Below are 18574 nucleotides of genomic sequence, written 5' to 3'. Positions count from 1 at the left end.
AAAAGCTGATGCAGCTTTCTGATCATTCTGAAAATGACAGATTCATCGAACAGGCATCATCGGACAGTGTTCACTCGAGCCATTGAGGCATGCAATCTGCACTGGCAGGACAGCCACTTACAGCACATTATCAGCGGTGACCTATACATCAACTGCTGTTACCATGACAACAATGAAAACTCACTCTTTGACTCTCAGGGGTGGCCCCTCTGGCATGGTAAGTGGCTAAACTGGAAAGACAAAAGACATCATGTTTCTGTGACTTGCTGCTTTGTTCAATTTCTATGGCATTATTTTGTGGGGATGATGGGGAGATGAATGAAAAGCTTGGCAAAAAGAACAGAGGCTCCCTTGAAATGCTGTCTCAGAAGTAGTCCTTTAAGTCTCTCTTGCATAGTTTTAAAAACAAAACAAAGAAAAAAAGCTCTTTTGAGTAACCCAGCAAAACAGGACATTTTAGACATGGAAGCATTGCTATTCTTCAATTATCTTCTCCATTTTAGAACATGTTCCTACAGCCTGTGCGAGGGTGGATGCATTACGATCTCATGGATACCCACAAGAAGCACTGAGGCTAGCAATAGCTATCGTTAATACACTAAGAAGACAGCAGCAGAAACAGCTGGAAATGTTCCAGGCTCAGAAGAAAGGTAAATGTGGGGAAGAGGGAAGGGCAAAGGATGTGGCAAGGTGACAATAACACTGGACTGTAACTCTGCATGAGAAAACTGCTTTTGAAACTAAAGCAAAAGAGGTGACTTAACTCTTCCATCCAAATGACTGTAGTGGTAATGCCACATTCTGGATGTTGGAGGGTTTGTTTTTTTTAAGCTGGGTTGTAAGCCCTGCAGGGCAAGGGCTCTCTGTTCTGCCTTCTGCAATGTCTGACATGATGGTGCTTTTATCCCATTAAGGCTTTTTGGTTACACAGTGTAAATATTTACCCTGTGTAATTTATAGGCTTTTAAACAAGCTTTGCATTTGGCACATCAGGTATTTAAAATATTTTTTTTCCTCTGATGTATAATTTAGCAGTGCTATATATTTCTGAGGTGGAAGCCTAAAGAGGACACTGAAGGTAACAACAAGGCAAAGTCTGAACTACAGAAATTTATCAAATTCGGCAGTTTGTTCTAAAAGTCTTTTATGATGATTAAAACTTTAGTAGATTCACATTTCTGGAAATGAGATTTTTGAAACACTGGCTTTATAAAATTTTCTATGGTGTCCCTCTGAGCACTACCCCTATTTTTGGAAGGAACATACTACCAAAAATAATCCTGCACTGAACTTATAAGTTTGAAGAGGTAGTGGAAGAAGAAAGGGATGACTCTGTGGTTAAAGAATGTATGTGGGAAAACTGGAATTACATTCTCCACTACTACAAGAACATCTTTCATTCAAATTTTATTTCAGAACTTTGTTGCTACTCTTAACCATGTGTATCCTCATGCATTGTAGGTAAAATATATTAGTGTGAAGTCATGTGTGTAAATTTTTCAAGTGTATGTGCAGGTGTTTTCCCAGAAATTTCATTTAGAATTTGAAGACAAGGTAGACATCTAACTGAAAAAAAAAAAAAAAGCTGGAAGTTCCTATTTGCCTCCATTTCCATTTCACACTACCCAAGGAAGAAATTTTGAGTACTATTGCGGGTCCTAGATTTGAATAAAACTTAAAAGCACTTTGTCTTATTACTTAGGAGAATTTTTCTGAGTGTTTTTATCATGGAATATATCTTTCCTTAACATGTACTTCCTTAAAAGCTTTGCATGTTTCCCAGCTTCTCAGAGTAGAGAGGTAAGAAGGGAGGAGGCTATGCCAGCGTGTGAATGTGTATACATACTGCTGACAGGTGGTGAAGGGTTTGCTGCAAGTGTGCTGTTCCTAGTACCTCTTCTTTACATTCCCAGTTGCTAATGCAGTATCTAGACATTCAATAATTCTGTTAAGTTCCTTTCCCTGTGAGCAGTTTCTATAGCTGTCAACTAATATTATTCTAAAAATGGAGTGTATGAAGTGCAATTCATCCTACCCAAAAACAAAGAAGTTTGTAATTTCTGTGTTGTTGCTGCTTTTTTTTTGTTTGGGTGTTTTTTGTATTTTTTTTCTCTTATGCTTGGAATTCTAAAATACTTTTAATGCTGCAAAATATGCTGGTCTTCTCTATAAACAGATTAATTCTGCAGCTATGGTTTCGGTTCAGCAACCACCACATGCTTCTACTTAGCTTTCATTCATGTGACTGATCTGACGTCTGTGGAATCCCTTGAATGATTTAAATGTCTACATAAATGAAGGACTGAAGCCTCTGGCATGAGACGAGTGAAGCTCATAAGTAGATAGAGGAAATGGGATATAAGCGAGTCAGAAGTCACTGATATTAATTCTTTTTGGTAATACTACAGGCTTCTGCCTGTCATCTTTAGTACATGTTATTTGTTAGTAAGACAATTATTGTTTTTAATATTCATATCAGTTGATTCTTTAAAAAAAAGCCACCCTCCTGAACACTCAGTTCAACAGTGTGGCTGTGTTTCACTTTGTAGCCCCATATGTTTAAAGACGCAAGAAGCAAGCTTTTAAAGACTTGTGATTATACACATGGTTACTTAGAAAGAGAGCACTTTGTGAATGAGAGAGAGCAGAGGCAGGTACAAGTTAGCGTGCAATAGGCAGAGAAACAAGAGTATCAGTAATGGCTTGTATACAGTTTTTTTAATGGTTACCTGTAATGCAACTGATTTCTCATAGTTCTGTTGTGTACGTGTCTAGGAGAAAAAAGTTGGGAGTTGTAGTCAAAGGGGAGCTACTGCCATAAGATTCTTAATAAAAACAGGATTTGTGAAATCTCTAACATCTGTTACCACAGCAATATTTCCTATAATTAATTCATTGTGCCAAACAATTTTTTCATGTTACAACTGATTGATGGATGAGGGCTACAAAACAAAGTATCCATGAAGGTATTTGTTGACTGAATCTTTAGAATAACAAAAAAAAAAAAGCACATTTTCAGAAGAATTGCTGGTATCAACTAAGAAATTTCAAAAGATACTGCAGTTGAAATTTTTGACCCATAATGCACTTTGCTAGTGCTCAAAATGCTTGGCCTTCATCCATTTTCTTTTTTTCCTCTTTTAATGTATTCACAAAGGTCAATGAGTTCAACCTGAAAGATAGTATATTCTCCTTCTAAGCAGAAGCTACTGGAAATACTTTGAATTCTGTACCAAGAGCATTTTAATCAGTTTTATTTCTAGAATTGTTTTGAGGGGCTAACGTGCTCTCTTTCCCTCCCTTCTCCCTCCATCTTTTCTGTCACAGAACTTCTCCACAAAGGAGTAACCTCAGTAACGAATCTTGAAGGTTGGGTGGGACACCCTTTGGATCCCATTAGTACCCTTTTCAGTAGCCTGATGGAAGCCTGCAGGGTGGATGATGAGAGCTTCCATGGATTCTCAGACTTCATGGGTAAGGCCATGAAAAGGGAGCAATCTTCTCTAAGTCTTCAGTAACTGGAGGCATTTTTCTATCTTGACTTTCTAAATTAAATTTTAAACCAGTGCCTTTATAGTATAACTCACATTTGCATACTCATACTGTCCTGGTTTCATATGAGATAGAGTTACTTTTCTTCCTAGTAGCTTGTACAGTTTTGTGCTTTGGCTTTAGTCTGAGAATAATGTTAATAACACACTAATGTTTTAGTTGTTGCTAAGTAGTGCTTACCCTGATCAAGGACTTTTCAGTCTCTCATGCACTGTCAGTGAGGAGGGGCACAAGAAGCAGGGAAGGAACATAGCCAGGACACCTGACCCAAACTAGCCAAAGGGGTATCCCATACCCCAGAACATCATGCTCAGCATAGAAACTGGGGGGAAGTTAGCCAGAAGGAGCCAATTGCTGCTCGAGAACAGGCTGGGCATCAGTCACTAGGTGGCGAGCAATTGTGCTGTGCATCACTGTTGTTGGTTGGGGTTTATTCCTCTTTTTATTTCTCATTATTATTTATTATATATTATACTTTACTTTGTTTCAATTATTAAACTGTTTTTATATCAACTCACAGATTTTACCTTTCCCTAATTCTCCTCCCCATCACACCAGAATGGAGGGGAATGAGCAAGTTGTGGTATTTAGTTGCCAGCTGGTGTTAAAACATGACAATTCTCTAAGAAAACATAAGGGAGAGAAAATTTTTAAAGTAAAATTTTGTTATAAGTTATATGAAAGCACTTCAAAAACTACCAGTTACTCATTCTTGAAGACAACTCCATACTTGATGCTTGAAATAAAAGCAAATAAGACTTTATAGAGCAACCCTCTCCACATACATTGCTCTGTTCTCTTTTTGAAAAGCTACAGGAAATCACAGAGTTGTTGAGGTTGGCAGGCTCTTCTGGAGTGTTTTCCTACTCTCAGATGGAATTTCCTGTATTTTAGTTTGTGCCCACTGCCTCTTGTCCTGTCACAGGATACTGCTGAGAGGAGTCTGGCTCTGTCTTCTTTACATTCTCCCATCAGATATTTATACATGTTGGTAAGATCCTCCTGAGCCTTTTTTTTCCAGACTAAACAGTGCCAGCTGTCTCAGTCTCTTATATGGGAGATGCTCCAGTACTTTAATCATCTTTGTGGCCCCTCACTGGATCTGCTCCAGCATGTCCATGGGGAGGCCAGTACTAGACAGGGCACTCCAGGTGTAGGCTCACTATTTCTGAGCGAAGCAGAAGGATCACCTTTCTTGACCTGCTGGTGATGCTCCTCCTATGCAGTCCAGGATGTTTTTTGACTTCTTAGATACAAGTGTATATAATAATTCAAATTGATGGCAAAACAATTTATAACAGGCATGGTCTGTAAAGGTTATGAATTGGAAAACAGTGTTGCAGTATTGATATATAATTTAGGACAGGATGTGTATGCCCATTTTAACTTAAGCATTTGCTTCCCAGGATCTTAACTGATTTATTCCTTAATCTCAATCTCTTTTCACCTTCTGTGTGGTCAGAAAATCAATTTATCCCTCTATTTACAGCTCTCTTGTATATGCACATCCCAAAGCTTCTTGGGGCTTTGCCTCAGAACCCCTTTTATTCAACTGGATTTTCTTCAACAAACTTCTAAACCCATATCCCCAAATTCTGGAAAAAACATTAATTTGCAATTAGGAAAAAAAAACACACACAAAAAAAGCAATTAAATAAAAGTTGTGTGTGTGTTGAAAACTAAATTCCCCCTACACATACATACGCAATCTACCAAATGCATTCTGCCTTCTCATTTGCTGCAGCTGTCTATCTCCTTTTTGTTGGGATCAACTTGGTTGGATGCCAGGTGCCCACCAAAGCTGCTCTATCACTCCCCCTCCCCAACTGGACAGGGGAAAGAAAATATAACAAAAGGCTCATGGGTCAAGATAAGGACCAGGAGAGATCACTCACCAATTACCGTCATAGAAGAGTTAGGGTTGGAAAAGACCTTGAGATCATCTAGTTCCAACAGGCAAAATAGACTCGACTTGGAGAAATTAGTTTAATGTATTACCAATCAAATCAGAGTAGGGTAATGAGAAATAAAAACAAATCTCAAAACACCTTTCTTTCACTCTTCCCCTGCTCTAGCATGGGGTCCTTCCCACAGGCTATACTTCTTTATGAACTGCTCCATGGGTCCCCCACAAGGTCACAAGCCCTCCTAACAAACCGTTTTCAGCATGAGCTACCCTCTCCACAGTGCCACATGTCCTGCCAGGAGCCTGCTCCAGCATAGGATTCCTACAGGGTCACAGCCTCCTTCAAATGTATCAACCTGCTCTGGTGTAGGATCCTCCACAGGCTGCAGGTGGATATCTGGTCTACCATTAACCTCCATGGGCTGCAGGTGGACAGCCTGCCTCACCATGGTCTTTACTAAGGACTGCAGGGGAATCTCTGCTGCAGCACCTGAAGCATCTCTTCCCCCTACTTTTTCACTGATCTTGGTGTCTGCATGGTTGTTTCTCTCACATATTCTTCCTCCTCTCTTCCAGCTGCAATTTCTTCTGCACAATAACTTTTTCCCCTTCTAAAATATGTTATCACAGAGGTGCTACCACCATAGCTGATGGGCTCAACTTTGGATAGTGGCAGGTCTATCTTGGAGCCGGCTGATATTGGCTCCTTTGGACACTGGGGAAGCTTCTGGCATCTTCTCATAGAAGCCACCCCTGTAGCCCCCCTGCTACTAAAACCTTGCCATACAAACCACATACATCCTTACTTCTGTACATTACAACTTTTCTCAAACTAGACTGTAAACTGCTAGGGGTTTTGTCATATGGTATGTCTCTGAAGTGCCTAATGAATTAGTAGTACTCTTAAGTAATTCATGGCTTTGTGTGGAATTTACAAATAATCTTTGCTAAAAGTTGCCCTTCTAGTGTTAATAGGAGTCAGAAACATTATACATGTTTATCATAAATACAACTGTAACAAAAAATCATGAAAAGAGCTCTAGGAAACAGGTTGCTTTAAAGTTTTGTGGAGTTGCCACATCTACTTTATTTGTACAATCCTAATAGCTTCATATGAAATCTATGCAGTATATAAGCATCTTTCCTTTACACTTATATAACATCAAAACTTTAAGGAGATACGGAAATGGGTGGGGAAAAAATGGAACTAGATCTTCCAATTTTGGCCTTATTGCGCAAAGCTGGAGAAATTGCCTTTCTCCAAATCATGCAGTTTAAAATGAAAACTTTGGTTTTTTGAGTAGTTTTTTAAAACCAAATTGTTTTATATATTTCTGCCATGTGGAATTGGATCAGGTAGTTCAGATCGGATCATTGGATCTTGAAACTGTGCTAGTAATTTAAATAATTTTTAAAAAATGAATGCTGACAGAGGAAGCATTTGTAAATGTGGCATTATAGGCAGATTATGGATTAGAATGATTTCCTGATGTGTTATTCTTTGTGTCACCCTTTACAGAGAATGTGGGGCAATGCAAATCTCTGGAGTACCAGCACCTGCCTGCACACAAATTCTTAGAAGAAGGGGAATCTTATTTAACGCTGGCTGTGGAAGTAGTATTAATAGGGCTGGGACAGCAACGAATAATGCCAGATGGCTTGTATGCACAAGAGAAGGTTTGTCGAAATGAGGAGCAACTCATTTCTAAGCTACAGGAAATTGAATTGGATGATACTCTGGTGAAGATTTTTCGAAAACAAGCAGCCTTCCTATTAGAAGGTAGTTCAATGTAGTTCAAAGATGCTCACTGCTTCTTTAAACTGTCTTCACTTATACAAGCCCACTGAATTTAGTATTCCAGTGGAAACTGCCTTACATACTTAAGATTTTTTCTGATGTAGAGCTCAAGCAAAATTTTATTTCCAGTCTCTTATGAGAATCATACATACTTCAGATATCACATGACTATAGAGATAAGGAATCTACTGATTTATAAGCCTTTAATTTTAATTTTTATTGTGTTTTGTTCTTTAGATTTGTTGCTTGTCGTAATCTCAGTATCCTGATTATACAACCCAGGCTCACAGTTAAATAATATAGATATTAGTTATCATCAACAGTTCTCAGGTAGCAAGTTTCTAAATGTCACTTTTATCCTGAAAAAGGACTGGCAGATTAGTAAATGTATGAGGACTTTTACCTCTGTTCCCAAGTGAAGAGCTCAGAAAATTCACTTAGAATTACTGGGACAGAAATATAACATTTTCTTTGTACCAATTAGGAAAATTACTTACCTCTGAAATTTGTATCATACATGAAAATTAAAATATATGTTCAAATATTGAGGTTAAGGCCTAATCTTATGCTTAATTTTGATTAAGACAAATAACTTGTGTTTGGCAATTAGCCAGTGTATTGAAATAATCTACACCAAATAAGTGCATGCTTTTGCCTTAGCTTTTAAAAAGGCTTAACATAAAACACTTAGGCCTCATGTTCAGAGAGTAGTCTTGTGGGTTCTAAGGTTGTCTTTCTAGTTTGTTTTTTTTTTTAAATTGAAGAGAAAACTTTAAAGTAACCAATTAGCTAAAGGCATGGTCCAAGTTTTGAGTGCTTGCTCAAGGGATGGTGGGGAGTGTAATACTGCTCTAGGTAAGTTGTGAAGACTGTTACACAGAAGTCAGGTTTTGCTTTTTTTCTGTAAGACATTTTTCTTTTAAAACTACATCTTTAATGGAAGGGACACAGTATGTAGTTTAGGGTTCAGCTTTGAGTCACTATTATTGCCCCAGATCCTTAAAGACTTTGGTACCTACTGATGGTGCTATTTGAAACTGCAGAGAAGCTGCACCATAGGGAGAATTTCCATTATGGTCTGGCTGTAACCACTGCTTTATGGCCTTTGGAGAAGAACAGCTACTTACTGGATCTAGCTATTAACCACCAGAGAGAGATCCTATGGATTATTAAATCAATTCACTCCATCTATTTACTGGTAAGGATGTTTTATGAGTAAAAGGCAGGATTTCTATGTTCTCTGATACTTCTAGTTTACTGCTTTGATCACTGATTTTTTTTTTTGTTTTCTTACAGTAGTAAACAAGTGATAATAGCAGGAAATTTGCTAAAATAACTACCTGTAACTGGTGAGCAGTGTGCAATGATGGTTTTGCATTACTGTGTGCTGAGAAATCTGGATTTTCTTTAATAGCATTAGTTTATTCCAGGTTAGACAGAAACTGCCAGCTCACATGGAGGAAAAACTGTGCAGTGATTTAAGATCTTAATCATATCGAATGTGGTTTTATAGTTAAAGTCCTGTAGATATAATAAGGAAACCTTAATCCAATATTAAGATGATTTCTATGCTGTTAAAGGAGATTAATGTATGCTGTATGTAGCTACCATTTGAATGCGTGGGAAAGCAGAACATAAGACTGTGTTGCAAGAACTGATCTAATTTTTGCTCTACTGCTAGGTTAATGACAGAATATATTTTAATATATATTTATGAAATGGTTTCTTTCATTGAAGCGATGCTAGCTTGTTTTGAATGGCTTTCAACTTCATTTTAAATGATTGAGACACACATTGTCACCTACTTAATCTTCATTGACGTTTCCTTTGTGATCAGCCCCAGTCTTCAGAAATGCCCACCTATGGAGCTCAGACTTTCTTAATGCCTAGTGATTTTTATCTTTGCATTTTGTGGATGCATAGGAATTCATGTGCACAACATAACTATGCAGAGGCAAAGCTACGATTATCACCTTCTACTTTGGCATATCATAGACTTGATGAATGAGCCCTATGGAGTCTTGGGACCATTCTGTCATTTGTATGGCACTGGTAGTGTGCTTAATATTATACAATTTGTGGGCTGTCTTCTTGTCTCAAAGAATATATGGTATTTAATATACTTCACAAAAATATTAATGTAACTTTACCTTTTGTAGAGCAAACTGTCTCTGAATACCAATTCTAACTCAAGATTTAATGAATGTTTTTAAAGGTCCAGAAATTGGGTTCTAACAGTCTGTAAAGACTGACATTATCTTTCTTTCTCTTTCCCACAGCTGGACCATATAGTGGTTTAGGTGAAGTCATCCATCGAGAGAGTGTTCCGATGCACACATTTGCCAAGTATCTTTTCACCTCTCTCCTACATCATGATGCTGAATTGGCATACAAAACTGCACTGAGAGCCATGCGGTATGTATTCACAACTCATCTAGAAAGAGCACAAGTAGTTTTGAAAAAGGGAAAGGCTTGGTGTCCTGGGTTCAGCAGTAGCAGTCATTTTTTCTCCTTCTTAATAGCTGGTGCAGCACTGTGTTTTTGACTTTCGGCCTGGGAACGGTGCTGATAGCACCGATGTTTTTAGTTACTGCTTAAATGTTTGGTCTGGCCAAGGACTTTCTGAGCCACATGGTCTGCCAGGGAGGAGGGAAGCCAGGAGGAAGCAGAGACAGGACACCTGACCCAAACTGACCAAAGAAGTATTCCATACCACAGCACGTCATGCCCAGGATGTAACTGAGAGTTACCTGGAAGGGCTAGGGACTGTAGGGCTGGACGAGGTATCGTTGGTTCTCAGTTGGGTGGGGTGGGGCGGGGCGGGTGGTGAGGTGTTGTATTCTCTTCCCTTGTTATTTCTCTTATCATTATTATTATTGGTGGTAGCAGTAGTGATTTGTGTTATACCTTAGTTACTAAACTGTTCTTATCTCAACCTGTGGGAGTTGCATTCTTTACGATTCTCCTCTCCATCCCTCCAGGAGTAGGGGGAGGGAAAGAAGGGGGGGAGTGAGTGAACGAGCTGCCTGACTGGTTTTAAACCACAACACTTGGTAATTAAGACCATATTTTTTTTCTAAAAGAAGCAGTGTTCCCTTTAAGGAGAAATTACTTTTGTTCTGTCATCTGTAAAACCAAATGATGTCTGTAGTAACTACAGTATAATCATTTATAAATGTACAATTAGTGTTTATCTACAACTGTAAGACAGCATTCTGTTACAAGTCCTTGTAGAATTCCACTCTTGGGGCGTGTGGTTTTGTGTTAAATAATAGCTTTAGTGTGTGTGTCCTCTTACTGATGTGGGTGTGTGTGTGATGGCAGTGACAAGAAATGAGGAAAGAGGGATCTCACCAGCAGTCTCAGGATCATCTACTGCTTAGCAGATGATAAGACTATTTGTTCCACAGCCTTCTTTATAAATTAATTAGAATCATAGAATCGTTAGGGTTGGAAAGGACCTTAAGATCATCTAGTTCCAACCCCCCTGCCATGGGCAGGGACACCTTATGCTAAATCATATCACCCAAGGCCTCGTGCAACCTGGTCTTGAACACTGCCAGGGATGGAGCATTCACAACCTCCCTTGGGCAACTTATTCCAGTGCCTCACCACCATAACAGGAAAGAATTTCCTTCTTATATCCAACCTAAACTTCCCCTGTTTAAGTTTTAACCCGTTACCCCTTGTCCTATCACTACAGTCTCTAATGAAGAGTCCCTCTCCAGCATCCCTATAGGCCCCCTTCAGATACTGGAAGGCTGCTATGAGGTCTCCACCCAGCCTTCTCCAGGCTGAACAGCCCCAACTTCCTCAGCCTGTCTTCATACGGGAGGTGCTCCAGTCCCCTGGTCATCCTCGTGGCCCTTCTCTGGACTTGTTCCAACAGTTCCATGTCCTTTTTATGTTGAGGACACCAGAACTGCACACAATACTCCAGGTGAGGTCTCACAAGAGCAGATTAGAGGGGCAGGATCACCTCCTTCGACCTGCTGGTCACGCTCCTTTTGATGCAGCCCAGGATATGGTTGGCTTTCTGGGCTGCAAGGACACACTGCTGGCCCATGTTCATTTTCTCATCGACCAACACCCCCAAGTCCTTCTCCACAGGGCTGCTCTGAATCTCTTCTCTGCCCAACCTGTAGCTGTGCCTGGGATTGCTCTGACCCAGGTGTAGGACCTTGCACTTGGCATGGTTAAGCTTCATGAGGTTGGCATCAGCCCACCTCACAAGCGTGAAATGGCATTTCAGAAGGCAGTGAAAGGAACTGCTCTCATTGGAGGAGGTGCATAGCAACAGTTTTTGGCCTCTCTCAATTTTCTCAGTATAGAAACAAACACAAGGCGGCATGTCTGGAAATGTAGTGCAAAACTGGTGGGGTGAGTAGCTTGAGAGAGGACGCCTGCAACACCAGAGCAGAGCGGGGGGAGATCACCATCTAGGAGCCTCACCTCAGGGCAACAAGAGCCACCAAGGAGGGAGCCTCAAGTCTTCGACAGGACTTGCCCAGGAGCTGGCAGCTCAGCTCATGCCAGGAGCTGACTCACCGGGGGCAGAGCCAGGAGGAGCTGCACCAGCTGTGAGGGGTTAAAAACCTGCCCAGGGAGTGCAAGAGACCAGGAGCACAGCAAACAGCGCAGGTCGAGGCAGGTAGAGGCAGTTTGTGCAGCAGTTTGCGTGGGCAGGAGAGCAGGATGACCACCTGATCAAGAGGACTCGCCTGGAGCGCAGGAGGAGGAAGGACTGCCTGCTTGTGCGGAGAGACATAGATGGGCCGATCGACCAGATAGATCATGGTCACAACACGATCAAAAGCTGTAGTGAGGAATAATGTAGGTACCCAGACTGACCCTTCCGGCAGTCATGCGACCGTGCAGGTCTCTGGCTGCAGTAAATGCCTGAGCCTGGCACTTGTACTGGAGAGAGCAAGTGACACCGCTTGTGTGCCGTGTGAGCGAATAAATGATCTGCTCAGGCAGGTGGCTGAACTGAGTTAGGAGGTAGAAAGGTTGAGAGCCATCAGAGAATGAGAAAGTGAAATAGATTGGTGGAGCCACACCCTAAGGCAAGGGCAGAGAGAAGTGGTTGAACAAGTGATGGATCCCCTTCCCTCCTACCATCAGATAGAAGGAGTGAACTTAAGGGACAGGGAGGTATGGAGGGAGGTCCCTCCTCAGAGAGGTAAGCGAAAACCCTCGCAATCCCTTTCTCCCTCCCAGTTGCCCTTGAATAACAGGTATGGGGTCTTGGAACTACAGGGCCAGATAAATGGAGATGGAGGAGTAGATCTATCTAGTGAGTCACCTAGGGCTTGTCATTCACCCCCATGCCTTAGAACTTCCTCAACCAAGAAGAAAAGAAGAGTAATTGTGGTGGGTGACTCCCTTCTGAGGGGAACAGAAGGGCCCATTTGTCGACCAGATCCATCCCACAGGGAAGTCTGCTGCCTACCTGGGGCTCAGATTAGAGATGTTAAAAGGAAACTCTGATCTGGTGCAGCCCTCTGACTACTATCCACTGCTGGTTTTTCAGGTTGGCAGTGATGAAATTATTACAAGGAGGACAATGAAGAGAGACTTCAGGGCCCTGGGACGGCTGGTTAGAGGGTCTGGAGTGCAAGTGGTGTTTGCCTCCATACCTGTTACAAGCAAGGGTGAAGAGATAAATAGGAAGAGTCTGCAGATTAATGTATGGCTACCTGACTGGTGCCAAAGGCAGGGGTTTGGGTTTTTCAATCATGGGCTGCTATATGAGACACCTGTTTTGCTGGTGGCAGGTGGGATACACCAGTCCCAGAGGGGGAAAAGGTTTTTGGGGCAGGAGTTAGCAGGGCTCATTGACAGGGCTTTAAACTAGATATGAAGGGGGAAGGGGAGATAACTGGGCCTGTTAGGGAGAAGCCCAAGAGAAACATGCTAGGGCTTGAAGGATGGCGGACTAGGGAGGTCTCTCAATCTATTGTTTCATTTGAGGGAAAGGATAGTTGTTTAGACCCTGTCCCGCAGGAGAAAAAGGGTACCAAGGCAGGAGTTAGCAGAGCTCACTCACAGAGCTTTAGGTTAGATTCAAAGTGCGAGGGGGTTGTAGCTGGGTTTGAACTAGTGGAGCATTGTTCTAGTATTAATGAAGACCAGAAGGCCTCCCAAGGGTGCCACTAGCGTGCTCTGCTCGCTCCCTGAAATGCCTGCACACCAATGCATGCAGCATGGGGAATAAACAGGAGGAGTTAGAGGTCTGTGTGTGGTCTAAAGGTTATGATCTGGTGGCAGTTACGGAGACATGGTGGGACAGCTCACATGACTGGAATGTGGTCATGGATGGCTGTGTCCTTTTTAGGAAAGATAGGTCAGCAAAGCGAGGTGGTGGAGTTGCTCTTTATGCAAGAGAGAGACTAGAATGTATTGAGTTCTGTCCAGGGGCAGATGAGGAGCAAGTGGAAAGTCTGTGAGTACCAATTAAGGGACAGTCTGGTACGGGTGATACAGTTGTGGGGGTCTATTATAGACCTCCTGATCAGGACGAAGGAGTTGATGAGGCTTTCTACAGGCAACTGAAAGCAGCCTCACGACTACATGCCTTGTTCCTCATGGGGGATTTTAACTACCCCGATATTTGCTGGAAGACTTACACAGCCAATCATTCACAGTCTAGGAGGTTCCTCCAGTGCATTGATGATAACTTCTTAATACAAATGGTGGACAGACCAACTAGGAGAGGAGCGCTGCTGGATCTAGTACTCACCAGCAAGGAGGGTCTGGTTGAAGTGGTGATGGTCAATGGCAGCCTTGGCTGCAGTGACCATGAGATGGTGGAGTTTAGGATCCTGTGTGGGAGGAATAGAATATCTAGCAAGGCCGCAATTCTGGATTTCCGAAGGGCCAACTTTGGCCTCTTCAATCAATTGCTAAGGAAAGTCTTATGGGAAAGGGTACTAGGTGGGAAAGGGGCTCAAGATAGTTGGTCAGCATTCAAGGACCACTTCTTTCAAGCTCAGGATCAGTGTCCCAATGGGTAGGAAGTCAAGTAGGGGAGCCAGGAGACCAGCATGGTTAAACAAGGAACTGCTGGGCAAACTCATGCGGAAAAAGAGAATCTATGGATTATGGAAGGAGGGGCTGGCCACTTGGGAGGAATATAGGACAGTTGTTAGAGGATGTAGGGAGGCAATTAGGACAGCTAAGGCCTCCTTGGAACTTAATCTTGCAAGTCTGGTTAAGGACAACAGAAAGGGCTTCTTCAAATACATAGCAGATAAAACTAACACAAGAGGCAATATAGGCCCACTGCTGAACGAGGTGGGTGCCCTGGAGACAGAGGATATAAAGAAGGCAGAGGTGCTGAATGCCTTCTTTGCCTCTGTCTTTACTCCTGCAGACTCTCCCTGAGGGACCCAGATTCCTATAGCCCCAGAAGGAGTCAGGATAAAGGAGGAGTTTGCTTTGGTAGATGAGGATTGGGTTAGGGATCAGTTAAGCAATCTGGACATCTATAAATCGATGGGTCCGGATGGAATACACCCGCGGGTGCTGAGGGAGCTGGCGGAGGTCATTGCTGGGCCACTCTCCATCACCTTTGGTAAGTCGTGGGAAACAGGAGAGGTGCCTGAGGATTGGAGGATGGCAAACGTCATGCCATTCTATAAGAAGGGCAAGAAGGAGGACCCGGGTAATTATAGACCGGTCAGCCTTACCTCCATCCCTGGAAAGGTGATGGAACAACTTATTCTTGACACCATCTCTAGGCATATCAAGGATGAGGGGGTCATTAAGAGCAGCCAGCATGGTTTTACCAAGGGGAAGTCATGTTTGACCAACCTTATAGCCTTCTATGAGGAAGTAACTAGGTGGATGGATGATGGTAGAGCAGTAGATGTGGTTTTTCTTGATTTCAGTAAGGCATTTGATACTGTCTCCCACAGCATCCTCATAGATAAGCTAAGGAAGTGTGGGCTTGATGATCAGGTAGTGAGGTGGATCAAGAACTGGTTGAAAGGAAGAAGGCAGAGAGTTGTGGTTAATGGGGCAGAATCTAGCTGAAGGTCTGTGACTAGTGGAGTCCCTCAGGGGTCGGTGCTGGGACCAGTGCTGTTTAATATTTTCATCAACGACCTGGATGAGGGAACCGAGTGTACCCTCAGCAAGTTCACTGATGATACTAAACTGGGCAGTGGCTGACACACCAGAAGGCTGTGTTGCCATTCAGCAAGACCTGGACAGGCTGGAGAGTTGGGCGGGGAGAAACTTGATGAAATTCAACAAGGGCAAGTGTAGAGTCTTGCATCTGGGGAAGATCAACCCCATGTACCAGTACAGGTTGGGGGCTGACCTGCTGGACAGTAGTGAAGGGGAAAGGGACCTGGGGGTCCTGGTGGATAGGAGGATGACCATGAGCCAGCAATGTGCCCTTGTGGCCAAGAAGGCCAATGGCATCCTAGGGTGCATTAGAAAGGGTGTGGTTAGTAGGTCAAGAGAGGTTCTCCTCCCCCTCTACTCTGCCTTGCTGAGGCTGCATCTGGATTACTGTGTCCAGTTCTGGGCCCCTCAGTTCAAGAAGGACAGGGAATTGCTTGAAAGAGTCCAGTGCAGAGCCACAAAGATGATTAAGGGAGTGGAACATCTCCCTTATGAGGAGAGGCTGAGGGAGCTGGGTCTCTAGCTTGAAGAAGAGGAGACTGAGGGGTGACCTCGTCAATGTTTACAAATATGTAAAGGGTGAGTGTCAGGATGATGGAGCTAGGTTTTTTTCAGTGATGTCCAGTGATAGGACAAGGGGCAATGGGTGTAAACTGGAGCATAGGAGGTTCCATGTGAACATCAGGAAAAATTTCTTTTCTGTGAGAGTGACAGATCACTGGAACTGGTTGCCCAGGGGGGTTGTGGAGTCTCCTACGTTGGAGATATTCAAGGCCCGCCTGGACAAGTTCCTGTGTGATGTACTCTAGGTTACCCTGCCCTTGCAAGGGGTTGGACTAGATGATCTTTTGAGCTCCCTTCCAACCCTTGGGATTCTGTGATTCTGTGACATGGACAGTGGGTTTGAATGCACCCTCAGCAGGTTTGACGATGACACCAAGCTGTGTGGTTCGGTTGATACGCTGGAGGGAAGGAATGCCATCCAGAGGGACCTTGACACACTTGTGAGGTGGGCCAATGCCAACCTCATGAAGTTTAACAAAATGATGTGCAAGTTCCTACACCTGGGTTGGAGCAGTCCCAGGCACAGCTACAGGTTGGGCAGAGAAGAGATTCAGAGCAGCCCAGCAGAGAAGGGCTTGGGGGTGTTGGTTGATGAGAAACTGAACATGAGCCGGCAGTGTGTGCTTGCAGCCCAGAAAGCCAACCGTATCCTGGGCTGCATCCAGAGGAGTGTGACCAGCAGGTCGAAGGAGGTGATCCTGCCCCTCTAATCTGCTCTCGTGAGACCTCACCTGGAGTATTGTGTGCAGTTCTGGTGTCCTCAACATGAAAAGGACATGGAACTGTTGGAACAAGTCCAGAGAAGGGCCACGAGGATGATCAGGGGACTGGAACACCTCCCGTATGAATATAGGCTGAGAAAGTTGGGGCTGTTCAGCCTGGAGAAGAGAAGGCTGGGTGGAGACCTCATAGCAGCCTTCCAGTATCTGAAGGGGGCCTATAAGGATGCTGGGGATGGACTCTTCATTAGGGACTATGGTGGTAGGACAAGATGTAGTGGGTTAAAACTTAAACAGGGGAAGTTTAGGTTGAATATAAGGAAGAAGTTCCTTACTGTCAAGGTGGTGAGGCACTGGAATAAGTTGCCCAGGGAAGTCGAGAATGCTCGATCCCTCGCAGTGTTCAAGGGACAGAGCCTTGGGCGACATGGTTTAGTGCGAGGTGTCTGTCCTGGGTTCAGCAATAGCAGTCATTTTTCTCCTTCTAAGTAGCTGGTGCAGTGCTGTGGTTTTGACTTTCAGCCTGGGAACTATGCTGATAACACCGATGGTTTTAGTTGTTGCTAAATAATGTTTAATCTGACCAAGGACTTTCTGAGTCCCATGCTCTGCCAGGGAGGAGGGGAAGTCAGGAGGAAGCAAGGACAAGACACCTGACCCAAACTAACCAAAGGGGTATTCCATACCACAGCACGTCATGCCCAGTATATAAACTAGGGGCAGATTGCTGCTCAGGTCACGCTGGGTATCGTTTGGTGGGTGGTATTCTCTTCCCTCGTTATTTCCCTTGTCATTTTTATTATTGGTGGTAGCTGTAGTGGTTTTGTGTTATACCTTAGTTACTGGACTGTTCTTATCCTGTGGGAGTTACATTCATTTGATTCTCCTCCCCATCCCACTGGGAGCGGGGGGGGGGGGAAGAGGGGGGAGGAGTGAGAGAGTGGCTGCGTGATTCTGGGTTGCCAGGTGAGCTTAAACCAGGACAGCTGTTTGTGGCGCCGATCTTGGGGCACAAAGGGTTGAGATAATGACAGATCTGACTGGAGTGTCTCTAATTGTATTTGTGATAAGCATTCATTGTTTCGGATTAATAGTCACTTGTCACAATGCTGATTTATTGGCTCTCAAAGTTGTTGCTCTTGATCTCAGAGTTTCTGCATGTCTTACCACACTTACAGCTGGTATTTGCTGCTTTAGTGTTTATCGTCTGGGGGGCTTGCGGTAAGGTTCTTGTTTTGCTGTACCTTATGGTAATGACTTCTAATGCAATCAACTCATTGATCATGAAACTGGTCTGGCTTGCGTTCCCAGTGTGTTCATCATCTCTGTACTTTGGGAGGTATATAATGGAGGTGTTTAGCAATTACACATCTTTTTCTTCTCCTCGGGGGATTAACCTATGAAGGAGACATTCCTTTACGTTCCCAGCTCCCCCACCAGACTATTTACAGCATCATTTGAGAGTTCTGAAGGTTTTGAATGCCCTTTGGGTACCCTTGAGACCTGCCTGCTGGTTTTGATGGAGATTAGCATGTTGGCACACATATAGAGTGTGTTTTACCCATGACCATTTCGTCTGATCTTGAAAGTTAAGCAGAGTCGGGTTTAGGTCTTGTCTAGGGTTAGACAGCAATATAGGTGGACCAAGAGATTTTCCCCGAGGCTGGACAGCCATGAGTGGCAGGGTGTGTGGGATATTATGGGCAAGTATCTAGGCCAGTGGGCCCCTCCAGTGCTTTGGAACTTCATCACTGACCGAGTGCAAAATCCAGAAAAAATAAGTAAAACACCTAAATGAGGTGTGTTGTCATCCTGGTCATACCAGAAGGGGACAAATCATGGCAATGTGCTGGGGCTTGGCCTATATTTACAGAGGCCTGTTCAACACTATCCAGCACCTTC

The 18574-nt window shown here is 43.4% G+C and overlaps 1 protein-coding gene and 1 long non-coding RNA gene across 2 annotated transcripts in view; one reads left to right on the top strand and one right to left on the bottom strand.

Moving 5' to 3' along the window:
* LOC133282939 (zinc finger SWIM domain-containing protein 6) overlaps positions 1-18574 on the top strand; it is an 85362-nt gene that overhangs the window by 51772 nt on the left and 15016 nt on the right. The window contains exons 5-9 of the mRNA XM_061479311.1: positions 41-217; positions 504-650; positions 3328-3474; positions 6978-7238; positions 9536-9671. Of these exons, the coding sequence (XP_061335295.1) occupies positions 41-217; positions 504-650; positions 3328-3474; positions 6978-7238; positions 9536-9671 (868 nt within the window). The remainder of the gene's footprint in view (positions 1-40; positions 218-503; positions 651-3327; positions 3475-6977; positions 7239-9535; positions 9672-18574) is intronic.
* LOC133282940 (uncharacterized) lies at positions 3498-5796 on the bottom strand. Its single transcript, XR_009747732.1, has 3 exons — positions 5601-5796; positions 5266-5378; positions 3498-5147 (listed from the first exon to the last, which is right to left on the bottom strand). It is a non-coding gene; the product is annotated as an uncharacterized LOC133282940 (long non-coding RNA).

Source organism: Pezoporus flaviventris, unplaced genomic scaffold (assembly GCF_033815535.1).
Source record: "Pezoporus flaviventris isolate CSIRO_AGI_PZ_B2104156 unplaced genomic scaffold, CSIRO_AGI_Pfla_v1 ptg000146l, whole genome shotgun sequence".
In the NCBI taxonomy this organism is placed as follows: Eukaryota; Metazoa; Chordata; class Aves; order Psittaciformes; family Psittacidae; genus Pezoporus; species Pezoporus flaviventris.
This window is presented reverse-complemented; position numbering and strand designations above follow the sequence as displayed.